The sequence below is a fragment of the Mustela nivalis genome (genome assembly GCF_964662115.1).
Source record: "Mustela nivalis genome assembly, chromosome: 11".
In the NCBI taxonomy this organism is placed as follows: Eukaryota; Metazoa; Chordata; class Mammalia; order Carnivora; family Mustelidae; genus Mustela; species Mustela nivalis.
The window spans coordinates 100,982,386-101,010,268 of NC_139030.1; the positions used below are offsets into that span (position 1 = coordinate 100,982,386).

Consider the following 27,883-nt stretch of genomic DNA (forward strand, 5'->3'; position numbering starts at 1 on the left):
AGTGCTTGGTGGCTCAGTTGTTAAAGCATCTGCTTTCGACTCAGGTTTTGATCCCAGGGTCCTGGATCGAGCCCTGCATCAGGCTCCCTGCTTCACGGGGAGCCTGCTTCTCCCTCTCCACCTGCTTTGCTGCTCCCTCTGCTGGGTACGCTTGCTTACTTTCTCTCTCTCTGTCAAATAAATTAAAAAATCTATGAAGCAAATCCTAGCATCTTCTGCATAATTTTAGTTGTATTTTAAATTTACAATTATATTAACATCTTTACTAAAATGTTTTTTTTCCCCTCCTCATTATTGTGATTATCATATAATCTGCCCTTCTTTTCAGTCAAGTCGTTCATGACTGTAATGTTGACATCACAAAAGTTCTGAAAGTTATTGGTGAGACCAAGAAGTACCTGCTCCAGATGCTTGTTATGTAAATTTGTCCTTCAGAATTTTCATTTAATGCTAATATATGTGTGTTTTCTTTTTTTGCTCAAGGTATTGCACATCTATTACAAATTTCCTGGTTATGGGAGGATTCCAGCTTCTTGCTAAGCCTGCCATGTAAGCAAATACATACCTTCCAATTACCATTCTAACAAACAAAGATCATATTTTATAGTGTTCTGTGTTTTTGAGTGCCCAGGAAAAGTTTTGGCATAATCATTTTATCAAATGAATCGAAGTGTAGACTTTCACTGACTCTTACAAAAGACAGGTATTATTAGCCCCTGATTATCACTGGAAGTCGTATGGTATTGACAAAACAGAATCTGGGTCCTTCTTTATTATCCCTGAGACAGTGGACAACTCCCTTAACCAAATTGAGCCTAATTTTTTTCATCTGAAAAATGGAAATGTTTTTTCCCCTGCTTGTGAGTAACAAATAATGTATGTGATGGTATAGAGAAAAACACAAAGTGTTACACAAATATAAAGATTTTGCATTTAGCTTCTGGGTAATAAATCTAAAAGGCCCCTTACATGAGGCTAATCATTCTGAACAATGTAGATTCTTTTTTTTTTTTTTTTTAAAAGATTTTATGTATTTATTTGACAGAGAGAAATCACAAGTAGATGGAGAGGCAGGCAGAGAGAGAGAGAGGGAAGCAGGCTCCTTGCTGAGCAGAGAGCCCGATGCGGGACTCAATCCCAGGACCCTGAGATCATGACCTGAGACGAAGGCAGCGGCTTAACCCACTGAGCCGCCCAGGCGCCCTGAACAATGTAGATTCTTAACGAGTATTGACCTAGAGACAAAAACAAGTTTAAAAAATTCAGTTATATTTTAGAAGTCAGTATATCAAATATGTACTCACAACCCAGATTTAATAGATGTTAATATCTTGCCATGTTTGCCTTTAATCTTATATCCTAACATAGTAATAACACCCATGTCTTACTTCTGATCTTCAAGGGAAATAATTTTAGTATTTCCTCATTAAAGATGATTGCCTTAGGTTTTTGGTAAATATCATTTCTAGTGTTACAGGTCTCCTTTCTTAAAGGAAGGGGGGAGTGTTTCTTTCCATTCCTGAAAGTTGAAGAGCAATAGATTTTTTTTAATGTAAACATCCTTGAGTTCCCAAGATAAATTCAATGATCTGCCTGTATTAGTTTTTCAGTACATTGCTGGATTCAATTTGCTGATACTTAAGATTTTGCATCTATATGAATGTGAGGTTTTCCTTTTCTGAACTTGAAGTTTTGGTAAGAAGATTTCACTAGCCATTATAAAGTGGGTGTGGGAACTTTGTTTTTCTGGAATAGTTTGTATGAGATAGAGAAGATCTGTACTTTGAGATTTTGTAGAATTCATCTGTAAAAACATATGGCTTTTTGGGGGGCATTTCTAAAGGGAGTTTTTAAACTACTGACTTAATTTTGGATGAATAGGACTTTATTTTTTCTTGTGGCTTTAATTATTTATATTTTTCTGGAAAATTATTGCATCCAAGCTTTCAAATTTATTGGTATAATATTTCTACCATTTTCTTAAGATGTTTTTACCTCCATAATAACTGCAATTTTATCCCCTATTTTTCATTCTTATTTGAGTCTTTTTTCTTTTTATCTTAGTTTTGTCCGCAGTTTACCCTCTTTAATTTTCTTTTCAAAGATTAAGCTTTAGTTACTTCTTTCTTTGTTTTCTATTCCATTAATTTCTCCCTTTTTAAAAAATTGTATTTATTTGAGAGAGAGAGAGCAAGCTCAAGTGGGTGGAGGGCAGAGGGATAAGCAGACTCCCTGCTGAGTGCGGAGCCTGACCCGGCTCCATCCCAGGGCCCTGAGATCCTGACCTGAGCTGGAGGCAGACACTTAACGAACTGAGCCACCCAGGCTCCCCTAATGTGTTAATTTTTGAGTAACACATACAAACCCAGCCATGTAAGGGGAAAGCAGTATTGCCACTATTGGATTAAAACTCCTAAGGGAAGATAAGCCGAACAGTCCCTGGTTCAGGTTTCTTGAGAACACACAAGGCCCTTTTGGGGAAAGTCCATAGGCCAAGGACCTGAGTGAATCCTGAAAAGTAATAAGACTTAAAAGAGTGGGAACATTTCTGGTGTCATACTGGGCATCCAGAAGAAACCTGGTCATAGTAGGTATGTGTTCAACATGGGCTATTTCAGGCTCTCGGGAGCAGGTTAAAGCAGAGCAGTTCTGTGGGTTTAAATGAGTGTCCTTAGCTGATCTCAGCAACAGAATATGTAGGAGGAAGAACATGTAGGAGGAAGGAACATCCACACAAGCCAAATACAAATAATAATCTGGGTCATGTTCCCCAAGGCACCCTCAGATCTCTTACTTGCGTTGTAAGACAGTCCACTTTGCGCTATTGAACTTCTGGGCTCCTGGAAATTATTACGTGTTTTCCATTCCAAGATAATATTTCATAATTTCAGAGCTAAACATTTATTTTTTAGTTCTCTAAGAGATTGTAAAATGATTCATTCTTGCTTATAGTCTTGTGTGACATCGTCTAATATGAAGCCTTGTGGGTAAGAATTGTAATAAATGTTTATAAAGCACTCGGGGTAGTACCTGGCACATAATTATTGCTTTTTAAGGGGCAGATAATAACTACTATTTTGTCCCACTAACTCTTACTTCTTTTACTTCTTTTTTCTTCTTTCACATCTTTTATGTACTTTGGTCTGATCATTGTCTCAGTGGGTTATTGGTCAATATTAAAATTTGCAAAAAAAATTTTAATAATGAACTTAAATGAAACTAAATATAAAAACTAAATGTTGACTTCAGTTTAAAAGGATTTTGAAGATTTCATCATTGCAGTCTTCACATAGAAGTAGCTCTCCTGTTTCCTGTTAATTGTAGTACTGGTACCTACAGCTTTTCATTACTCTCTTGTAATAAATTTGTATTAGGTGTAGGAAAAAAAAAGAAGAAATTTGAAGTATTTTAGTATTTGTGCTGCCAAAGCAAGCACTAAATAGAAGTATTTTAATATTACATGTCAGTTGTGATGGAGCAAAGAGCTTTGTTTTTCTCCATTATTTCTGTTTAGAACCACTGATTAGAGCAATTAGTCTTGCCATTTATTGCTGTGACTTTTGGCTTGGAAATTAACAGGTAATGGTGTCAGCTGGCCTCCAATTATTCCCTGAAACTGCGGGATGCATGATTCATTTCCTAGAACTCAAGGCGTAGTTTATGATTAACCATCTCTGTTATAGAGTTACTATTGCTACCATATGCTGCTTTTCATATGCAAAAATCTATTTTATAGGCAGGGGAAATTCTGTTAATTTTACCTACTTATTTCATTGTATTTATAGTCTACTGTCATAGCACCTAAAAATGTGCATTCTGAAAAAAGTTGTGAAATATATCTATTCAATATCATGCATATTTCAATACCAAAAAGATTAACTAAATTTCCTTTTTTCCTCTATCTCCAGTGATTTCCTAAATAAAAACCAAGAGCTGTTACAAGATTTATCAGAAGTAAATGATGAGAACACCCAATTGATGGAAATACTGAATACTCTGTTTTTCTTGCCAATCAGACGACTTCATAATTATGCAAAAGTATTGCTAAAGCTTGCTACTTGTTTTGAAGTGGTAAGCTCCCGTAAATATCTCATTTGAACTCTTGGGAAAGCCGAGGATCATGGTTGTTTGTTTGGATTGTGCTACCCCAAGACCTCAGACTCCACTGATTTACTATTTGTATGTGTCTAATTAAATTCATTTGTCTTTAAGAACATGAAAGAAGAAAGTTTGTAGGTAAATCAAGTTCTCTTTGCTGTTGATTGGGTTTCTTTTTGGAATCTTCCCAAGATTAATTTTATATTCATTTTTTGAAACTGTGTCCGAAGTCGAGACCCAGCTATGCTACTTGCTCAATAGTTGTCGAAGTGTATTGAGTGCATACTAATCCAGGTTGCACAGAGCTCTTTAAAACCCTGACCTTCTGTGTAATAAGATCCCTGGAAGGCAGTGGAGTTATCCTGGCCAGGACTCAGGATAGACTCACGCCAGGGATTTTGGTCACCTTAGCATACGCTCTGAGAAATCACAGTGTTACAGGACTTTCTCAGAGGTTAAGTGGTCCACTTTCTGTATGAAATGAGTAGAGTCCTAGAAAATTAGTACCACTGTAGGATATGGTGTATGTTAAAGCTGGTCCTGAGACATTGACCTTTGAAACTGTACTAAAATGTGTAGTTTCATTTTATTCCCACTCTGAAGTGCTCCAGAGAAACCAGGATGATTTTCGGGTCTCCTGTACCTTAGAATCTTCTAAATCCCGGAAATTACCTCCTGATCTGGACAAATTGCAGTCTCTAGAGTGACCCTCAAAGTGCTGTGGGCTTTTTACATTTGATTCTATTGTGGTCTCATAGATCCTTTCTTTAGTCTGATTTCAATGTTAACTCAAACTGATGTAGTTTTAACAATGAAGATTTGAGCTACATAGGTAACCCCCTGAGCTGCAGATATCATCTCAATGTATCTTCAGTTAATCGCAGATCTTCCCCCTCTAGACCAGCTAAGAACTATTCAGGGGGTCTGGTAAGACAGTTTCCAGTCTGAAGGGTCCTAAATCTGTGTGAAAAACCAGACTCTTTTAGTTTGGCATTCAAGGCTCTTGATAATCTGATAACGTCTTTTGTTTCTAGCCTTATCTGGTTTGTTTAGATCCCTGAACATCATACATGTTTTATATTTCCTTCATTAGACACTCTACCACTATCTTCATTATGGGAAAATTTCAAGGCCTGGGTCAAAAGTCATTTTCTCATGAAAATGAAGCCCTCTCTGACTATACCACATTCCCCCCTCTTCTAGTCTTTGGATTAGTTACTCCTTTCTCTGTGCTTTGTTAGTACTCTCTCTCAACATTATTCTTTTATTATGATCTATAGGACTGGGGATCAAAATCATCTGGGGAAATTTTTTCAAAATACATGGCCATATCCCAACACTGCACATTATTATTTAGTAAATTTCAGGTACAGCTTAGACATGATATATACCTATAAATTTCTCTAGGTAAAAACACCTGATATTTATTAAATGCATTCCATGTGCCAGGTACTAAGCATGTTATGTGTATTCATTTAATCCCCATGTCAACCCTGTGAAATAGATATTATTATTATTAATATTATTATGCCCTTTCATCAGATGAAAGAATTGAGGCACAGCTGACAATTGGTCAAGCTAGAATTTATATCCAAAGGCTCCAGAGTCTTGTCTTTTAACCACTTTACTACATTGTCTCTTCTGATAGATAACCTGTTAACAAAACCATTGCATTATTCTGCTATGTTGTATATTTTTCTATCTTTTCTGCCTTGTTTTAAGCTCCCAGAAGACAACGCTTGTACCTTATTTTTTTTTTAATCCCTGACACTGAGCAGAATATTCTGTATGTAGTACATGCCATTAAATGTCTTTTAAATGAATGGAAAATGAATATGAATCACTGTAAGAATTGTGGAATGTAAAGTAATTACTCATGGACGTGAGGGGGTCATCCTTTTGTTTTACCTTCTGCTGGCTTTCTACCTAGCATAGCAGTTACACCCTGCCCTGTGTTTGGTTCCCCAAGCTTGGCCCACAAACCCCTGGGGGTTCAAAAGAAGACCCTTTCAGAGGGGTCACAAGATCAGACTGTTTTCAGGACAGTCGTAAGACATTTGCTTTTCCATGGTGTGTCATTTGCACCAATGGTGCAGAAGTAAGGATGGACAAAACCGCTGGCTCCTTAGCATGAATCAGGGCAGTGGCACCAGAGTCATCATTGTGTTCTTATGCTGCCGCGTGCTTGCAGTTAAAAAAACAAAAGCAGTAAAAATATGCCAGTTTCACTTAAAAATACTCTTGGTGACACAGCAAAAATTATTAATTTTATTTAACCTCAACCAGTGACTTTTTTCTTTCTTTTTTTTCTAGATATAATTGACTTGTTACATTCTGTTTTCAGGTATCCCATGTAATAGTTCGCTAGAGAGATGTATTGTGAAATGATCATCCACAATAAATCTCATTAACATCCATCACCACACACAGAAGTACTTCTCTTTTAAGATTCTGTGTGATGGGCTGGGAGTACCAGAGCAGCTCTGCTGCATATCGGAGTAGAGAGGTTTTTCAAGAAAAAAGCTCAAGATCACTATTGTTTGAGTTGAGAGCTGGTTTTTGTTTTTGTCTTTGTTTTCTAACTTGAAAGAACAGTTGACAGATAACTGTGTTTATTCAGATTTGGGTATTAGGCAGATATTTTCTCAAAAATGAGTAAATGAACCTGTCACTTCAAGGAGAACAACTATTTGTGGCAAATGATAAAATCTGAACTCTGAAGCAAAAAGTAAAATGTGGGAAGTGTGTATGCATCACTGTTGAGATTGGCAGTTTCCCAGTACTTGACAACTTTTTCTGATGAGATTGGTGATAATATTAACATAGAATTTTTGATGTTTTATAATAAAATGTATCAGCATTTGGATACATAACTCAGTGAACCAGTATTTTTCCAGAAGTCTAATCCACATGCTATAAAATCATGTGTAAGTAAAAGATCTATCCAAAGTGTAAGATTGATCAGTGGATTTAATTTAACAGTAGAAAAAGTTTGATTAATAATAGTTTCACATTCCACATTTCCATTACTCTTTTTTTTTTTTTTAAGATTTTATTTATCAGAGAGAGAGGGGGAGAGAGCGAGCACAGGCAGACAGAATGGCAGCAGAGGCAGAGGGAGAAGCAGGCTCCCTGCTGAGCAAGGAGCCCGATGTGGGACTCTATCCCAGGACGCTGGGATCATGACCTGAGCCGAAGGCAGCTGCTTAACCAACTGAGCAACCCAGGCGCCCCTACATTTCCATTACTCTTTAAGAACTTACCACTTAACAACTTTTGGTTTAGTTTCAAAGATGTCCACTGTTATTTGAAATGGCTGTAAAAATAATCCTAGCCTTCCAACTATATATCCTTATAAAGTAAGATTTTCTGCATCTGTTTCAACTAAAAGATTAAGTCAATAACAAATGGAAATCTATTATCTTGTCAGCCAGATAATAAGTAGATTTAAAAAAATGTAGAATAATGCTGCTTTTCTCACTAAGCATTTTGTTGTTGTTTTGGAAAATATATTTTTCATTTAGACTGTTACTGTATTTGAAGTGAGTTAATAAAGATTAAAGGTTATTTTTATTTTTCAACTTTATTTTCTAATATGGTTAATGTCAGTACATGTAGCCCAGATAAGCAAAATAGAGGGCCTTCCCGAGACCAAAACATTTGAGAATTCCTCCCATATTCTGAATTCTCTGCTGTTTTCCTCACTGATAACTATCTAAGGAATTTGTTTGTTTCTCTCCCCTGGAATTATGCCTCTGTTTCATATATACATTTGTATAGTAGAATGTTCTGGAACCAATCTTCTTTCTGCTCAGCCCCCTTTAGTGCACCGCGTCTGTTCTTCATTTGGATTTCTTCCCTAAATTTAATACTGTATCAACACCACACTGAGATTCTGGACAATTGTTTTATATTCTTTTTCTCCCCCTTCCCCCTTTATTGGCTTTCAGACATCTCCGGACTACCAGAAACTACAGGATTCCAGTTCTTGTTACGAGTCTCTTGCCCTCCATCTCGGCAGGAGAAGGAAGGAAGCTGAGTACACACTGGGCTTCTGGAAGACCTTTCCCGGGAAGATGACGGTAAACCATGCCAATTGTCATTCCCCCAGCAAACAGCAGGCGTATCCCTAACAAATGTCAAATTTTCTCCTTTCCTCACTTGTTTATGATAATGTTTTAATGAGCCCTCTTCTAAGGGTGGTCAAAGGAGCACAGCAATAGGAGCTCTAGACCTCAGCACCTACCCTCATTTCTAGGACTCCTCTCTGAACACATAACACTTTTTGTTTGTTCCTGTGTTTTTCTTCATTTCCTTCGAGTGCCTTTATTAAATGTTCAGATCCTGTCTAACTTCAGGTTTAACACCAAACTAAGCTATGAGGCACACATTCTCCTAAGTGTGATTTGTGTCTTTTTCATTTTCTCTTTGTGTGCTAACATAATTCTGATGGTTCACTTATGTGTCTGTGTTCAATTCCAGGATTCCTTGAGGAAGCCAGAGCGTCGGCTGCTCTGCGAGAGCAGTAACCGAGCCCTGTCCCTGCAGCATGCCGGGAGGTTTTCTGTGAACTGGTTCATTCTTTTTAACGATGCCCTAGTCCATGCCCAGGTATGCCAGATTTGTAACTTTTACTTAATTAAGCCATCAGTCTATAATAAAAATATTGTGATTTCGCTGAAACTGTTGAATAAAAGAGAATGTTCAGGGGCACCTGGGTGGCTCAGTGGGCTAAGCTTCTGCCTTCAGCTCAGGTCATGATCTCAGGGTCCTGGGATTGAGCCCTGCATCGGGCTCTCTGCTCAGCAGGGAGCCTGCTTCCCTCTCTGCCTGTTGCTCTGCCAACTTGTGATCTCTCTCTGTCAAATAAATAAATAAAATTAAAAAAAAAAAAAGAATGTTCAGCTTGCATTTGTGGTATGAGCCACATTTCAGGGAGCTCTTTTAGTTTCCAGCTTGAAATGAATATCAATGTGAAGGGGTCCTTGTAGCAGAGATGACAAGACCCACTGGGATTACCTATGTTATGGGGACTCTGTCCGAGATGTGGCACCGATGTGGACTCAACCATTTGAAAGGGGTTATATAGCAGAGACTCCAGGGCCCACATGAGCTTTCTCAGATATGTCTCCGTGTTCTTTCTTTCAGTTTTCCACACATCATGTTTTCCCTTTGGCTACGTTATGGGCAGAGCCACTTTCTGAAGAAGGTGGTGGTGTGTAAGTGTGTCCCCTTCCCAGGCCCTCACCTCATTCTCTCCCTCTGCTACCTAGGTGGTTTCCTTAGACAAGAAGAAAAGCTCAGGAGTCCTCCCCATTCTGCATAGTGAGGCTCATTTTCTCGGCCTATAGATAGTAAAGTGGCCTGTTGGGAAGATCGTGGCTATTATAAGTGAGGGAAGGGCTTCTCCACTGCTCACAACCCCGTTGTGCCACAGAGAGCAAAGGGACTCCGTGTCCTTTCTGTCTCCTACTGTGAGAACCAAACCCAGGGCATGTCTGCATTTACATTTAATTGATTTCTGCTCCTCTTGAAACAGACAAGTTGCTTTTCATATTTGAGGAGTGATACTATGACGGGTTGTCATACCTATCTGTATTTATCCTTGTGAACATTTTAGGAACGGCTTAAAGATAACTACACCCGAGGAGCAGTTCACTCTCGTTTCATCAACACCCCAGGAAAAGGTTAGTCCATGAGGACATTTTCTTTTGATCTTTTGGCCTGGCTACTTCTGTCTCTTATGCTAGGAAAGAAAAGATAAAAATTGTTCTTCCTTGGCTAATGATCCATAATTATCTGGTAAATCTTCGTTAAACCAAGACTGTAAGTTTGTTTTCTTTGTTTTTTAATGTGACTTAATTTGGAACATCCAGCAGTGAAATCCAAGAACCAGTCAGGATTACTCAATAAGAAAAGCATTGGGAGATGGACAAATTATTCCCAGCAAGGAGAGCTATCAGGATTTAAAGCAGTGCCTGAATGAGGTATTGCCTTAGTCTTATTGACACTTACTTTTTTGTTCCTAGACTAAGTGGCTACGGGCTATAAGCCAAGCTGTGGATCAGGCTTTGAGGGGAACATCTGATCTTCCGCCCTATGGAAGTGGCAGCGGTATTCAGAGGCAGGAGCCACCCATCTCACGCAGTGCCAAATACACTTTCTACAAGGATCCTCGCCTGAAGGATGCGACCTATGACGGACGCTGGCTTTCAGGGAAGCCTCATGGAAGGTGAAAACCTTTAAGATTTATGCGTGGGGTGAAGGGATGATAGCCGGATTCAATACTGAAAAAGTATCGGTTCTCTGAAACATTCATTATGTGTATTATTTTTTGCTTATGCTTTCCAGAGGGGTTTTGAAGTGGCCAGATGGGAAGATGTATTCTGGCATGTTCAGGAATGGCTTGGAAGATGGGTAAGAAGATTGTATAAAACATAAGAGTGAATTCAGCTTTAGCTCACTGATGATACTGTTAATGTATTAGGAGTTATTTTCAAAACAAATAGATTTTTGTTTTCTCTTTTAGAAATGCATGCAGTGTACTAGGGCTTACAATGTGGGTGTGTGATCATAAGAGGGCTGGGAATGTAGGAAGCAGCCTTGGTTTACCTGGAGTGAATCATTTACCTTGATAGCCTTGTGACGTCAAGTGACACAGCCCTTCTGTATGTTAAAGTGGGACTGTCGTCTGTCGATTTCTCAATGGTGAAGACTGAGAACCTGGGGTAATATTGATGGGGAACTGTTGAGATAGTAGTGCCCTTTACACAAAGGCATAGACAGATTTTCCTTTCAGTAGTTATACTTTTTTTTTCCTTTCAGTAATTTTAAGTCATCTTTAATTTCTGGGATATGCTAAAGGAGAGATCTTCTACATGATATATTATCCTAATGGTACTTAAGTGACATTATTTTTGTATAAGCTTGTCATGTTTTCTAACACAAAATATTTGCACAATAAACTTACGGCAGTGAAGTATTTTATATTATGTAAGAAAAGTAATTTACTTTACTATATGGAAAAGATTAGTATACAAATTGGATAGGTTTTTGTGTGTGTGATGATGTAAATTTTTATAATGTCTTTAATCTTCCTTTAATGGAATTTTACAATGAAAGGAGACTTCAGATAATCTCATTTACACCCCCCCCACCCCCACCCCCCCCCCCCCCCCGCACAATGCATGGGTGAGGGAGGTGGGTATCTGCGCTTATCCAAGGTGATGTGGCTCCTTAGTAGCAGAAAGGCTTAGGACATAGGTTTTCTGTTTTTCACTGGAGTTAGGCTGAAACATGTCTGTGTATAGTGGGGTTGAGTGCTCACTCCTTTAAACTTGCTGGTAGCTTGGGATCACAAACGATACATTTTAAACCGAAACCCCCTTTACCCCTTTCCGCCATAGGTAGTTCTTTTTCCTGTTCTTCTTGTTAAAATGTTTACAAGTGCATCTGTAGAAAAGGTAAATATGTCCAAATGTATCGTTTGATCCTTTTTTTTCCCTCTGCGATAGATATGGAGAATACAGAATCCCAAACAAAGCATTGAACAAAGAAGACCATTATGTGGGCCATTGGAAAGAAGGAAAAATGTGTGGTCAAGGAGTTTATAGGTAATAACATTGGAAAGGTTGTTGGGCTGGTATTGCTTTTTCAAAGACTCATTTAGATTTAAATGTTTGTGTAGCCAGAATTTCCAAGGAGTAAGTAAATTTTATTTGTTCTTTTTATGACTGAAACTGTTTAAAAAATCTTATAAAGGTAACTTCTTATCTATCACAAGATGAAAATATTAGGTTATTTTTTAATTTTCAACAAAACTGTACAAAACTTAGAAATCTTACTTTATCATAAAATCTGCTAAATGTCTTCCTTATAAATTTATCTTATATTTATTAAATAACTCTAATGTGGACAAAGCCTATCATTCTTTCAGAGATTACTCATTATTTAATTTTCCCCTCAGGGACTAGTACAATTTTCTGGGTGCCTCTGGCCCAGTTGGTTAAGCGACTGCGTTCGGCTCAGGTCATGATCCCAGAGTCCTTGGATCGAGTTCCGCGTTGGGCTTCCAGCTCCACAAGGACTCTGCTTCTCCCTTTGACCTTCTCCCCTCTTATGCTCTCTCTCACTCTCTCTCTCATAAATAAATAAAATCTTTTAAAAAAATACACGTTTTCCCCTGTGTTAACATGGAATACCATCCATGATGTCTAATTTCGAAGCCTCATTCATTCAAATATGAAAAATTTTGATTGGTGAAAAATAATCATATAAATAAATAATTATAGCTACCAGTGGGACATGAATATAATTTTGAATTTCCTAAACTTTGTAAAAATTAGCATCAGAATTCAGTGTTTTTGTGATCTTTATCCATTCTTTGTAACCACAGTTATGCCTCTGGTGAAGTGTTTGAAGGCTGTTTTCAAGATAACATGCGTCATGGTCATGGTCTCCTGCGAAGTGGAAAATTGACTTCCTCTTCTCCCAGCATGTTCATTGGCCAATGGGTAATGGATAAGAAAGCAGGATATGGTGTCTTTGATGATATCACTAGGTACAGTATTCTGCTTCTAATCTCAGCATTGAGTGATAGAGGATAAAATTCCTGCACTTCTCCAGTAACAGCGATGCTTTCATGAAGGCTCAGCTAAGATCTTAATTAGACAGTATTGAGACATTTTTCAGTAAGACGACACAGTTGTCAGGCATCATTTTATCCATTTGCTTATAAACTAGATAATTGGTTACTTCTTTACAAGATCAAGATCTTTCAAAATTAACCTTGGAGCCATTTTCTTAAAGCTCCACATGTACAAAGCTTTTAGTGTTACAGAGGTTACCAAATCTTTAAATATTATTTAAAAAAAAAAAAAAAAACCAACCTTTAAAACAATCTGTAGATAATAGGAGTAAAAGGTCAGAGGCAACCAATGCAAATTTCCTTTTGGGGTCATAGGATGGCATCCAAACACCTTTCTGCTTAGGTCTTTGTTTAGGTCAGAGACTTGTTACCATGCTAGCAACCCAGCAGACAAGCTTAAATTCAATTAACTAAACCTTGGGGAGGAGTGTATTTCTTTTGCCTCCATATTTGATTTAGCCTGATTTGCTTTTGGACTTAATATATACTTTTTTCCCCTTCATGTTATTTTTATAATGTGGGGTTTTAAAATTTAGATGTTATTACTAAATTCCATGATTATTTAACAAGCACTTCATACCTACTTTGTTTTTTTAGTGGAGATTAGTAAGATTTCCCTGAGTTTGAGTTTGTGAAGAATGAGACTTCTTATATGATAAACCTCATTTATTTCTTTAAGGTTAGGAAGTTTTGGAGTTAAAAAAAGTATGCAAGTATTTGAGCCTGTGTATTACATTTTGAATTATTTTGAGTTGAGTTCTTGGCATTCCTATTTTCAATTATCAAGGACATACATGGAATATATGCAAACCTATGTCAGGTAGACTATATTAATTAAATTCCTGAGAGAACATTACTCTGAGTAAGACATCTTTGTACTACATTGTTCCATGTTTCAGGAGACACAGAGTTAAACACTTTAATCAGAAAAATGGAACAGATACTAACGAAGGGGTGATGCTTGGAATCTACCATGTTATAATTGTTGTTTTTTTTTTTTTAATCTCATCCTTATCATCAGTTTTTCATTTCATTTCTTTTCTATTTCTATATAGGGGGGAAAAGTATATGGGAATGTGGCAAGATGACGTATGTCAAGGGAATGGTGTGGTAGTTACCCAGTTTGGATTATACTATGAAGGCAACTTTCACCTTAATAAAATGATGGTGAGTAGTAGAATACTTAGCTTATAGTTATTGACTTTTTAAAACTTCCATGCCCTTAACTTTTAAATCATCATTTTATTAATGTTCTACGTTCTTGGTAGTATTTTTCTTGTCTTTTAAGCTTATTTAAGGCTTTGGGGGATATGGCTGTATGAACTCAAGTTCTTTGAGTTAGAACTCTAAGTTAGTTTTAGAGTTCTAAGTTTAGAGTTCTAGGTAACTTAGAACTCTAAGTTACTTTTAGAGTTCTTACTTTTAAGAACTCTAAGTTACTTTGCATTTTGTCTGTTGTGATTTTTGTTTTGTTTCTTCCCATAGGGAAATGGGGTTTTACTTTCCGAAGATGATACTATATATGAGGGAGAATTTTCAGATGACTGGACTCTTAGTGGAAAGGTTGGAAACTAACTTTCTTCTTCCTCTAATATAATCTTATACTAATTTTTCTTTGACTTTAAAAAAGTCTGCCTTACCATAAAATTCACCTGTTTTAAGAGTACATTTCAGTGACTTTTAGTAAATATAGGGTTGTACAGCTATCACCACAATCCAATTTTAGATCCTTTCACATTATCCAAAAAGATTTCTGTCACCATCTCCTGCTCATTCTCAGTCACTCTCTGTTTCTACCAGCAGTTCCAGACAACCTCTAGTGGACTTTGTAACTCTGTAGATTCTTCTTTTCATGTCTGTCCTTTAGTGGAATCAGGCAATATGTGGGCTCTTCTATGTGTCTTCCTACACTTGGAATAATGTTTTTGAGATTTTTCTGTCTTGTAGCCTATATAGCAGTTCATTCCTTTTTATTGCTGAGTAGTATTCTAAAGTCACATTTTGTTTATCCCTTCACCAGCTGATGGGCATGGGATTATTTCTTTACTTCTCTATAGCTCTATATTTTTCTGTATTTCTTTGCATTTCTCAGACTATTAGGAATAATACTGCTATAAAGATTTGAATACAACTTCTTGTTTGAACATATGTCTTCATTTCTCTTGGGAAAATATTTAGGAATGCAGTTGCTGGGTTGTATGGTAAATTGATATTTAACATATCAAGAAGCTGCCAACTATTTTCCACAATGTGGCTACATCATTTTACATTCTCATCATCAATTTATGAGGAATCTAATTTCTCCACATCTTTGACAGTATTTTTTATTTTTTATTTTTTTTCCATTCTACAGTTCTAGTAGGTGTGAAATGCTATTTCATGGTTTGGATTTACATTTTATTAATGACTAATGAGGTAGAGCATACTGTCATGTTCTTTTTTTTTTTTTTTTTTTTTTTTAAATTTATTTGATAGAGAGAGACACAGTAAGAGAGGGGAATACAAGCAGGTGTAGTGGGACAGGGAGAAGCTGGTTTCCTGCTGAGCAGGGAGCTGGATGTGGGGCTCGATCCCCAGACCCTGGGATCATGACCCGAGCCAAAGGCAGATGCTTAACGACTGAGCCAACCAGGTGCCCAGGAACATAACGACTGTCATGTTCTTATTAGTGATTCCTGTATCATCTTTGGTGGAACACTTCTTCAAATATTTTGACATTTTAAGAATTTGTTTATATAGTCTTTTTGTAGTCTTATTGAATTATAAGGCTTTTTATATATTCTGGATATAAGTCCTATATCAGCTATAAGATTCACAAATTCTTACAGTCTGTGGCTTTCCTTTTATTTTCTTATTAGTGCCTTTTGAAGCACAAAACTTTTTAATGAAGGCCAGTATATCAGGAAATTTTTACAAATCAGGCTTTGGATGTCATATCTAAAAAATCTTTGCCTAACTCAAGATTATTACTTCTCGGGGCGCCTGAGTGGCTCAACTGGGTAAGTGTCCAACTCTTGGTTTTGGCTCAGGTCATGATACCAGGGTCATGGGATCGAGCCCTGTGTTGGGCTCCGCATGCTCAGTGCGGAGTCTGCTCAAGATTCTCATCTCCCTCTCTGTCTCCTTCTATGCCTCCACTGCTTGCATGCAGGAAAAAAAAAAAAAAAAGATTTTCTTCTAAACGTTCTATATTTAGGTCTATAATTCATCTTGAATTACTTTTCTGTATGGTGTGGGTTAAATACCAAAATTGTTCTTTTTGCATGTGGGTATCCAGTTGCCTCAGCAACTTTTCCCATTGAATTTTCTTGACGCCTTTTCTGAAATTAAGCACCATAAAATGTGTGGGGTGTTTTTTTTTTTTTTGTTTTGTTTTTTTTGTTTTTTTTGGACTCTTGAATTATATTCCAGTGATCTACTTATCTCTTATTGTGCCAGTACAATACAGTACCTTGATTAGTATAGTTTTCTTGTAAGTTATGAAATCAGGAAATGTAAGTCTTCCAACTTTGTTATTTTTAAAAATGTTTTGGCTATTCTGGATCTTTTAGCCTTTCCATATTAATTTTAGGACTGGTTTCTTAATATTTGCAATAAAGCCTACTGAGAGTTTGAGAGGGATTGTGTTGAATCTGTGGATCAATTTCAGGAGAATTGCTGTTTTTAATAATATGGAATCTTCCAATCCATGAACATGGGATATCTTTTATTTAGATCTTTAATTTTTTGTCAGCAATATTTTGTAGTTTTCAGTGTGTATCTCTTGCGTGTGTATCTTATTTTTTTTCCCTAAGTGTTCTGTTTTTTTTTTTAAGATTTTATTTGTTTATTTGACAGACAGAGATCACAAGTAGGCAGAGAGGCAGGCAGAGAGAAAGAGGAAGGGAAGCAGGCTCTCCGCCAAGCAGAGAGCCCAATGTGGGACTCAATCCCAGGACTCTAGGAACATGACTTGAGCCGAAGGCAGAGGCTTTAACCCATTGAGTCACGTAGGCACCCTGCTAAGTATTCTTTTTAATGCTACTGTAAAGAGAGTTGGTTTTTAATTTTATTTTTGGATTATTCATTGCTATTATATAAAAATAAAATTGATTTATGTATTTTGTTCTTGTGTCCTGAAACCTTGCTGAACTCATTTATTCTACTAGGAGTTTGGTGTGAAGTGTATGTGTGTATTTCTTAGGAATTCTTTTATACAGGATCATGTCAACTTAAAGACTGTTTTACTTTTTCCTTTGCAGTATGGAGGATTTGTTTTGTTTTGTCTGATTACACTGGCTAGGTTTTTCAGTAAAATGTTGAAGAGAAGTGGTAAAAGTGGATATCCTTGCCTTGTTCCTGTTTTAGAAGAAAAGCATTAAATCTTTCACCATTAAGTATGATGTTAGCTAAAGATTTTTCATAGATTAATCAGATTGAGATAGTTCTGTTCCTAGTTTGTTGAGAGTTTTTGTCCTGAATACATCTCGGATTTTCTCAGAAAGCTTTTTCTGTGTCTGTTGAGATCGATCATGTGATGTTTGTCCTTTATTAATATGGTGTATTATATTTATTGCTTTTCTGGGATAAATCATAATTGGTCATGATGTATAATTGTATATTTTGCTGGGTTTAATGCTAATATTTTGTTGAAGATTTTTATATCTATATTTATGAGAGATAATGGTCTATAGTTTTCTTTTCTCGTGATGTCTTTGTCTTTGGCAAAACTGGCACCATAGAATGCATCGGGAAAGGTTCCTTCCTACTTTGTTTTCTAAAAGAGCTCGTGAAGTCTTGGTATTATTTCTTCTTTGCATGTTTTTGAGACCAAATGAAATCATCTGGTCTTGAGCATTATTTTGTGAGACTATTTTTAGTTTTTAATTCAGTTTCCTCCTATTCATATTTTCCACATGTTCTCAAGTCAGTTCGGTAATTTGGTTCTTTCTAGAAATTTTTCTGTTGTATCAAAGTTATCAGATTTGTTGGCATAAAGTTGTTCTCTTAGTATTCCCTTGACCTTTTTAATTTCTGTAAGACTACTGTAGTACCCCCTGTTTCATTCTTGATTTTGGAATTTCATGTCTTTTTTTTTTTTTAATTAATCTAGTTAATGGCAATTTTGTGTATCTTTTCAAAGAAGCAAATTTCAGTTTCATTGATTTTTCTTTTTAAAAATCTCATTGATTTCTCCTCTGTTGTTTATTATCTTCTTCCTTCTTGTTTTGGATTTCTTTGCTCCTCTTTTTCTAATTCTGTAAGGTGGAATTTTTTTTAAGAGGTTTTATTTATTTATTAAAAAGTGAGTGAGAGGAGGAGAGAGCACAGGCTGGGGTTGTGGAGAGAGAGAGGTAGAGGCAGAGGGAGAAAGAGAAGCAGACTTCCTGCTGAGCAAGGAGCCCAATGGAGGGCTCGATCCCAAGATCTTGGGATCATGACCTGAGCTGAAGGCAGATTCTTAACCAACTGAGCCACCCAGGAACCCAAGGTGGAATTTTAGATTACTGACTTGAAGGCTTTCTTATTTTCTAAATAGACATTTATAGTTTTAAATTTGTCTTTGGGCACCAGATTGGATAAATTTGGGAAGTTTTGTGTTCATTTCATTCAGCTCAAAATATTTTATCTGTTTTTTCAGTGATTTTTTTTTCTTTTACCCATAGATTATTTTCATACAGTCTTTACACATGTATATACACATACTCTTTTTTTTTTTTTTTAAGAGTACTGGGGACTGTAGAATTAAGGGAAAACGTTAACTAATTGGTGTTTTTTTTCTTTTGATTTTTAAATTGGAAATTCTTCTAAATTTGACATTTTCTTTAACTTTACCTAGGGAACACTGACTATGCCAAATGGAGATTATATTGAAGGTTATTTTAGTGGAGAATGGGGATCTGGGATAAAAATCACTGGAACCTACTTCAAGCCTAGTCTGTATGAGAGTGATAAAGACAGACCCAAAGTTTTGTGAGTAACTGGTGTTAATTGTGGATTGATCATTAAGTGTTTTGAGTTGTCTTGCTATTATCAAAGCTGGTTAATATTTTAATTACAGAACAACTTTTTTTTTTAAGGCAGAAGAATTTTTGAAGTCATTTTTTAACAAAGTGTAACTTCTTTGTATTGCCAACTGCTGCTATTATAACAGAATCTATAGTCTTGGTTAAGATTATAGCCTCAGAGTATAGATGTTTAAAATAAAAGTTCTATGTGTGGGATTAATTTTACTGCTAATGGTGCAGATACCCAAACTGATTGAAAGAGAGCATTCGTAAATGGAATCCTTACACAGCTTGATTTTGAAAAGTAAAGGCCAAACCTATATATAGCCTATATATACTCTGCACATGTGGGGAAGAAAATAAGATCTATATCTCTAAGGGTTATTATGTTCTGCCTCCATGTTTTTGGCACATATCTATTCTCCTTTATTGATTCCAGCATTAGCTTTGTTTTTGTATTTTGGTAGCTTCTCCTATTCTTTGTTCTGATGGTGCTTGATATATTTTTAGAACCCAGTATTGTATAATGCATTTTACAGTTCTCATTATGAGATGGGCAAAGCATAGAAGTCCTTGTTTTAACAGAAATCAATTTTACAAAATCAGTTATGTGGAAATGTAGACAGCAAAGGAGTCTGTTCTGATGCGCTTCGTAATTAACCATTTATACACTTTAGTACCTAATAAACATTAAGTAGCTAAAAATCGTTCCTTTAAAATTTCCATTCAGTGTTTATAAAATAGAACCACTGCCAGTTTCGGCAGATTTGTTGGAGAAGCGTTCCCAGTTGTATATGAGAAAGTTTCTGTTCTTCAGAATTTTTGCACAAAAGAAGTGATTAATAAAAGCTTGATGTGACTTTATTAGCAGGAAGCTGGGAAACCTGGCAGTGTCCGCTGATGAAAAGTGGAAAGCGGTATTTGATGAATGTTGGCATCAACTGGGCTGTGAGAACCCAGGCCAAGGGGATGTCTGGAAAGCCTGGGACAATATTGCCGTGGCCCTGACCACCAGTCGGCGCCAACACAGAGACAGGTGAGTGAAGGCCTACCCGGCAGCGTGTTAGAAGAAGTTGAAACTTAAAATAGGCAAGCCTTGCCATATTTAACTTCAAAATACAATTTTAAAGTCAGTGATGTTTTTCTGTTTCTGGTAATATAGATACAATACACCTCCCTTTGTCTTCTACTGAACTGAACTATAAAACCAGGCAGAATTACGTGGACAGCTGTTCTGCAAAGAAAATATCAGCCGGTGTATTGAGGAAAAACACCTGAATTCCAAGTACCATCAAACCAGTTACTAGTTGTTTTTGTTTTTGTTTTAGTTGTGAATTTCTTAACTTCAGTATCCCTCAGCCTGAATTCAGTGTAACCCGTAAACCTTGGCGTAAGCACTGTGGTGTATACACATAGCTCCAGAAATAACCTTCTGCTCCTGGCTCAAGATGCAAAACAGAGACTCTTAAAGCTCAGATGAAATGGAGGAGACACACTTTGTTCTTTCTCTCTTTTTCCTTCAGTTCTCAGGCTCCCGCCTCTAGGTACTTCAGTGGCAGGGATAACAATGGCATTTGCTAGAGCAGCCAGGAACAGGAAGAACTCTTGGGGGAGAAGAAACTTCTTCCTCTGTTAGTGGATTCTCAGGTCCAATGGTCATGGCCAAATCCCACAGTTTTTTTGGCCTTGCGCTCTGTCCTCCCACTGCTTCGCCCTCAATGTGGTACACTCACAGAAGTGGGCATTTTCCAGCCTGAGGATCTAATAGGGGCCCAGAAAATGCAGGGGAGGTAACAGAGAGCAAAGAGCTTGAGAAAGCAACTCTGTAAGGTTGTTGAACTCCTGGACTCACCCTACACCTGCTTTGTGTGGATTTGGTCCTAATTAGCACACAAACACTTTGAGAACTGAGCTAATAGGTAGATTTCCACCCAGGCCCCACACTACTGCCCGCCGAGGGGCATTCTCACAGACCTAAACAGGACTGCAGAGGCTTTGAGAAGTGAACTGACAAGGAAACCACGGCCCCCAGAAGGCTGAAACAAAAATGTCAGCTGTTTCAGAGGTTTCCAAAATCAACTACATGTTCAGTGATCCACTAGAGGGACTCACAAGACTCAGTCGTCCATGTAAGAGTTCCTACAGCAACTCAGCGAGGAGCTACAGCCAGATCGTAAGAGGAGACCCAGGCAGAGAGTGTGGAGGAATCCATGGGTGAGCTTCCCATGCTCTCTTCCTTCTAGGGGTGAAAAAAATGCTTGAAGAAATAATGGCTGAAAACTTCTCAAATTTGATGAAAGTGCTGATTCAAGAAGCTGAGCAAACTGCATCCTAAAAAAAACACATCCATGAACAGACACCTCATAATCAAACTGAAAGACAAAATCAGGAAAGCAGCTAGGGAAAAAAAGAGGCACTTTTCTGGAGGGGAACTGCTATCTCAAAAATGTCCAGAATATAAACCAAAACTACTTGGCAATCAAAGAACCACCACCTCATTTTGGGAAGGACAGTCAATACATGCCATGACTTCCCAGCATAAATTTTGACAGAATGACAAGAACTTTTTAAAGGAGCTAATATATAAATGCCCAAATGAGCAATCACAAACACACTTGAAACAACTATTAAAATTGGAAATATCAGCAAGGAAAAATAAGTTGTAAAGAAGAACCAAATCAAATTTTTAGAATTGAGGATTCTAATTCTAAATTTTCAGAATTTAGAATTATGAGGAAATCTCATAATCAAAATCACTGGGTGAGCTCAGTAGCAGAATAGAGATGACAGCAGAAGAGTCAGTGAACTTGAGAATAGATGAATAGAAATTAACCAAACTGAACAACAGAGAGAAAATACATGGGGCAGGGGGAGAAGGAACAGAGCTTTAAGGACCTGACAGTCTAATGTTTGTGTCCTTGGAATCCCAGAAGGAGAGGAGAAAAATTATGGGGATGAAAAAAAATACTTGAAGAGATAATAGTAGAAAACTTCTCAAATTTGGTGAAAGGCAAATGTGCTGATTCAAGAGGCTGAGCACACTGCATCCACAAAGGAAGATACCCGTGAACAGACACCTCAGAATCAAATTGAAAGACACAAAATCGGAAGAGCAACTAGGGAAAAAAGAGGCACTACCTGGAGGGCAACTGCCATTTACGAGCCTGCGTGTTTGTCATCAGCATCCTCTGGAGATCCGGAGCAGGTGGCCCCGCAGTTCTGCAGCACTGAAAGCAAGATTACAGCTGCACCTCTTCCTTCCTTTCTTTTCCTTATTTTCTCCCTTGTTCTCCTTTTTTGTTTTTCCTCTGTCTGCTCTTCTGCATATTTCCTTATTCTTTAACTTGGCCGGAAACTCCCACAGCATTGCTTGGCATTTGGACCCAAAGAACTTGATGATTCCTGCTGTGAAGAAAGAAGTTTGGGTTTTTTTGGGCCCTCCTATCATGGGGATAAACAGGAACGGATAGTAGTGTTTCATTCATGAAGTTCATGATTTTTGCCTTATATTCTTTCTATTAGTAGAAGAAATGGAGACTCTTAGGATCATGAAAGCTGTGGACTCTGCCCTGTGTGTGATGCTGATGGTGCGCCTTCACTGTTAGAGCCTGTCTGTCTAAATGCTGAGACTCTGGTCCTCTGGTTGACCTTGGTTAGCTGTTGTTGGGTGTTTCCGAAGATGAGAGTGAATGGACTGTTTTGTTTTGTTTTTAAGATTTTATTTATTTATTTGACAGAGACACAACGAGAGCGGGAACACAAGCAGGGGGAGTGGGGGAGGGAGAAGCCGGCTTCCCTCTGAGCAGGGAGCCCATTGCGGGGCTCGGTCTCAGGACCCTGGGATCATGATCTGAGGCAAACGCAGATGCTTAGTCACTGAGCCACCCAGATGCCCCTGAATGAACTTTTATATAATAAAACATGTTGCAACCACAGAGGGCTTGTTTATCTAAAATAGGATAATAATAACGATTGCATACCATTTCTAATTGGCTGTAATCTAATAATAGGATACCATTACCAAAAATGTCTCTTGATTACTGAGTATGTGTTTTACCGTGGCCTCTTCATCCAAAGCTTCCCTTTACCCATTTTGTGCTTACCTCACCGCCCTTACACCGTCCTCATTATCTCCTTGTTTGAGCTCAGTTCCCTTCTTCCTCTGCCCTTTCATGTGTTTTGTTTTTTTGGTTTTTTTTTTGAAGATTTTATTTATTTATTTGACAGAGATCACAAATAGGCAGAGAGGCAGGCAGAGAGAGAGGGAAATAGGCTCTCTGCTCAGCAGGGCTCCATGCAGGGCTCCATCCTTGGACCCTGGGATCATTGACCTGAGCTGAAGGCAGAGGCTTTAACCCACTGAGCTACCCAGGCACCCCACCTTTTCATATGTTTTTGTTTTTCCTCACTACTTTCACTCTCTTATTCCATTTTTCTCTTGTCACTAACAAGTCTGTCACCAGTTTTCTGTTCAGGCTAACATTATAGTACCTCCTGACACCATCATTGATACTGAAGCAAAATCCTCATTAATTAATTGTAGTTGGTATGAAGTAACATTAAATGACACTGGAATGGCTGTTAGAAAAATCTACTAGCAGGTCAGTTACCATTCATGAGCAGTTACTACTGCTGGGTAGTCCATTTCCTCCTTATTTGATGACAGTGTTTCATGTGCACATTACAGTTGCCTTGTTTTTCTGATATGAAATACATAACGGGCTTTCTTTTGCTTTTTTACAGTCCAGAGACATTAAGTCGTTCGCAGACTCAGACACTGGAGAGTTTGGAATTCATTCCTCAGCATGTTGGAGCCTTCTCTGTGGAGAAATATGATGACATCAAGAAATATTTAATAAAGGTAGAGTCAAAATTACAGTGGTCTTGTGAATGAATGACGCAGCTACTACGCTGTATCATTCCATTGCACTCAAGCTTATTGGTACTCTGTTCCTATCTTTGCTTTCCAGGTATTCCCTTTGTTAATTGTCTGACTCCTAAAAGCACATTTCCACGTGAATATTGTCCTGTTGTGATGATAGAACTTTTTAAAGTTTTGTGAAGTGCTCAAGGGAGTTCTTGAGAACAAGGGTCAAAGTTTAAAATGGCTTTTTGTTAGTAACATGAGCAGACTAGAGGTTGAATAAATCATGTTGCCCTCACCCCATGGTTATGCTCTTTGCGTCCTTCTCAAACCCCATAAGATTAGCTACACTTTAAAGCATGACGTGCATTGATATGGGGTTGCAGGAAGCCGTATCAAGAGAAATCAAGGGAACTAGAGAGTGACAATATTGGAGCATAATCAACTATCAAGTAGTTGTAATTATATCAACATATAATATATATTATATAAATATAATTAAGCTATAAACTTCACCAAAAAAAATAGGAGAGGTTACCTTTGAGCAATTTTTTTGGTGAAGTTTACAGCTTAATTATATTTATCAGTATATCCAGAGCTATTTTCCAAGATGCCAAAAGGATTCTTTGATTAAGATTAGAAACTCCTACTCCATAATTTGGGTAGACTCAACACTTTCAGAAAAGTTGAAGTATTTGAATTTTCCCGATCCAAAAGTTGACACCTGCTGTTTTGAAAATTGTTTATCATTTATGAAATTGTTTTATTATTTGTTGGTTGATTGTTTCTGCTGTTAGTCCTTGACTGACTTCGGTGATCCTCTTCCTGTTAGGCCTGTGACACGCCCCTGCACCCCCTGGGCAGGCTTGTGGAGACCCTGGTTGCAGTTTACAGAATGACATACGTGGGTGTGGGAGCCAATCGCCGGTTATTGCAGGAGGCTGTGAAGGAGATCAAGTCTTACCTTAAGCGAATTTTCCAGCTGGTGAGGTAAGAGATCCTTCTCGCTGAAGTCTGCAAGCTGTGGAACTCTGCTTTATACTAACGCTTAGGTGTCTTCGTCCTGAGTCTAGAGATTTATAGCTTTGTGAAGAATCAGTATGGTTTCTCCTCCTTGAAGAAATTATTCATCAAGACAATAGTTTTTGTGCCACAGATTCTTAAATAGATTAAACAACAAAAAACATGTTTTTTACTTTATGCAATAAACACAGGAAAGGAAACCATTAACAAAACAAAAAAGGCAACCTACTGAGTGGGAAAAGGTATTGGCAAATGATATATCTGATAATGATTTGGTTAATACCCAAAATATATAAAGAACTTACTCAACACTAAAAAACAAACAAACAAACAAAACCCCACTAATAATCTGATTTAAAATGGACGCAGGACTAGAATAGACAATTTCCCAAAGGAGAGATACGATCACCAGGTACCTGAAAGAATGCCTAACATCACTAATCATCAGGGAACTGTGTGTGTTCTCGCAGGCTTCCATTCTAGCAGGACAGACTAAATAAAATACGTAGTGTGTCATGGGATGGTAAATGTGGCAAAAGATGGGGCTGGAGGTAAGAGGCTGCCATTTTAAATACAAGGTCCAGGAGACCTGCCTAATGTACTGTCTGAGCAGAGACTTGAAAAGAGGTGAGAAAGCAAGCAAGTAGAATACCTTTGGAAAGAAAGTTTAGGTAGGAAATTTGGAACTTGTGAAATTTAAGATCTTTTACTGGGGTTAAGCCAACATGTAAATACTGTAATGAGGTCATTATACAAAAATTTATGAAATTTCCAGGAAAACTTCTTTCTATTATTAACTTCAGAATTGATAGATGCATTTGGAACTGTCTTCAGTTTTGAGGGGACAGTGTCATCCACTAAAAGACCGCTGGCTGGGAGTGTTTCAACTCTGACGTTACTTAGATGAGTATCATGAAGATAAGTTTTCTGACTTTTGGTTTAGTTTTTCCAACTATAAAATTAGGGGCAGAGACAGGGGTGAGATATAAGTCTACAAAAAATAGAAAAGATTACAATCTCCCTTTAAAGAGTCAAGGTGTATGTCTAAAAGAGGACCATGAACTTGTTTATAGTGGAGCCCACCATTGCATATAAGAGGTCAGAGATAAAATCTAGGGCAAATTGAAAACTTAGGGGAAAAAGTCCTCAGTAACCTATCTATCATCTTGGTAATTTGGAAAAATATTTTTTAGCAACTTGAATTTTTGTTTTAAAGATTTTACTGAGAGAGAGCAAGAGAGCAGGGAGAGTGGCAGTGGGGGAGGGAGAGGCACAAGCTGACCCTGCGCTCAGAGCCGAGCGGGCTCCCTCTCGTGACCCTGAGATCATGATTGGAGCCTAAACGGAGAGTCAGCCATTTAACCCACTGAGCCACCCAGACGCCGCAGCAGCTTGAATTAAAACAAAAAAAATTTTTTTTTATATTTTACATTGATTAGATTTTCAGTTTTTCTTAGTGTTGAATATTTAAGTAGTTTCCAACTAATTGTTTGTGCTGTGAGAATAATGGTCTCTGCTTGAAGAGTCAATACAGATTGACCTCAGATGAAATTTGCCAGTAAGAAAAACACAGAGATCAGAATTTCTCACTCTTTAATAATCAGACAGAGAAAAAAAAAAGCACATGATTTTTTAGTGGTATTATTATTCATTAGCTACACTCTTAATTTTATCCTGTAATTACAAAGAATCAGTTAAGAATCTTAGGGAACTAAAAAATTTAGTTGATTTAAAATTTGATTGCATAGATCCTTTAAATAGATGAAATAATAGAAATGCATAAAAATGCATTTTACTCTTTTTAACCATTCTCGAGGTGCAACATTTTATAATTGTATTTTCTGTTATTCCTTAGATTCTTGTTTCCTGAGCTTCCTGAAGAGGGCAGCACAATTCCTCTCTCTGCCCCTTTGCCAACGGAGAGGAAATCCTTTTGCACTGGCAAGTCAGACTCCAGATCCGAGTCGCCAGAGCCAGGGTAAATGGAGTTGGGCCAAAGAATCCCAAGGAGGGGTGCCTGGATGTCTCAGTCTTTAAGCATCTGCCTTTGGCTCAGGTCAAGCTCCCAGGGTCCTAGGATCCAGCCCCACATTGGGCTCCCTGCTCGGCAGGAAGCCTGCTTCTCCCCCTGCCTCCTCCCACCCCCAGCTTATGTTCCCTCTCTCCCTGTGTCTCTCTCTGTCAAATAAATCAAATATTTAAAAACCAGCCATAGAAACAAATACAAAGAATCCCATGGAAAAGTTTTCTCTTGATCTCAGTTTCCTTATTTTTCAAATAATGTGTTTGGGCTAGATCCCTTTTAGGCTGTATTACATTGTATTAGCCAAACCCCACGGAAGCACAGTCCCAGATGACTGGGTGCAAAGACTGCTGAGCAAAGTGATGTCATGCTGATCTAGAATAACCACAGGGAATTCTTTTCAAAATGGAACCAACTAGATTTTCAGTTAGATTTTGAGTTAATGAAAAGTATTCACAGTTGGTCCAAGATAAAACTCTGGGCCCATATAGGTAAGGCCCTCCTGTTAGCTCCAAATATGAAAGTAGAATAAAGTTATAACTATTTCTTTTCTTTCTTTTTTTTTTTAATTTAAATTTTTAATTTTTTTTATGAACATATGATATATTTTTATCCCCAGGGGTACTCACCATAGCACATACCCTCCCCAATGTCCATATCTTTCTTTCTTTTCTTTTTTCTTTTTTAAAGAGAGAAAGTAGGGGAACTGGGGGGAGAGAGAATCTTAAGCTGACTCGCTGCTGAGCACAGAGCCTGACTTGAGGCTGAATTTCACCACCCTGACATCCTGACCTGAGCCAAAATCGAGTTGACCCTTAACTGACTAAGCCGCCCAGGTTGCCCCTCTTATAACTGTGTCTTTACTTGAAATGTCCCATCTTTACTTTCAGCTCTAGAAACTGAAGCTCGTTGATTCTGTATTCCATTTTAATATGAATGCTTCTCCAATATTTTGTAGTTATGTGGTAACAAGCTCTGGGTTATTGCTTCCCGTACTGCTGCCTCGGCTCTACCCACCACTGTTCATGCTCTATGCCCTGGATAACGATCGTGAGGAAGACATTTACTGGGAATGTGTTCTGCGGCTGAATAAGCAGCCAGATATTGCTCTTCTGGGCTTCCTTGGGGTACAGAGGTAAGTACAGTAGTTAGGAGTAGAATCAAATGGTTTTAATTTAAAATGCAAACAGCATTGTCAAGAATCTGGTACTTTACTACCCAATGGAATATATGATTTGCAG

General features: G+C 37.7%; 1 protein-coding gene across 5 annotated transcripts in view; it reads left to right on the forward strand.

The window, feature by feature from the left end:
* Positions 1-27,883, forward strand: part of ALS2 (alsin Rho guanine nucleotide exchange factor ALS2) — a 73,683-nt gene that overhangs the window by 40,197 nt on the left and 5,603 nt on the right. For 3 of the 5 annotated variants that reach the window (XM_082688847.1, XM_082688845.1, XM_082688846.1), the window contains 18 exons: positions 484-549; positions 3,909-4,071; positions 8,049-8,180; positions 8,581-8,709; positions 9,247-9,317; positions 9,719-9,785; positions 10,128-10,330; positions 10,450-10,515; positions 11,613-11,711; positions 12,494-12,658; positions 13,801-13,912; positions 14,231-14,308; positions 18,564-18,697; positions 19,601-19,768; positions 23,476-23,593; positions 24,429-24,586; positions 26,475-26,597; positions 27,601-27,777. In XM_082688847.1, the coding sequence (XP_082544973.1) occupies positions 484-549; positions 3,909-4,071; positions 8,049-8,180; positions 8,581-8,709; positions 9,247-9,317; positions 9,719-9,785; positions 10,128-10,330; positions 10,450-10,515; positions 11,613-11,711; positions 12,494-12,658; positions 13,801-13,912; positions 14,231-14,308; positions 18,564-18,697; positions 19,601-19,768; positions 23,476-23,593; positions 24,429-24,586; positions 26,475-26,597; positions 27,601-27,777 (2,229 nt within the window). Of the gene's footprint in view, positions 1-483; positions 550-3,908; positions 4,072-8,048; positions 8,181-8,580; positions 8,710-9,246; positions 9,318-9,718; positions 9,786-10,127; positions 10,331-10,449; positions 10,516-11,612; positions 11,712-12,493; positions 12,659-13,800; positions 13,913-14,230; positions 14,309-18,563; positions 18,698-19,600; positions 19,769-23,475; positions 23,594-24,428; positions 24,587-26,474; positions 26,598-27,600; positions 27,778-27,883 lie in introns of those variants that run through there. The other 2 variants (XM_082688848.1, XR_014300111.1) reach the window with 2 other exon arrangements.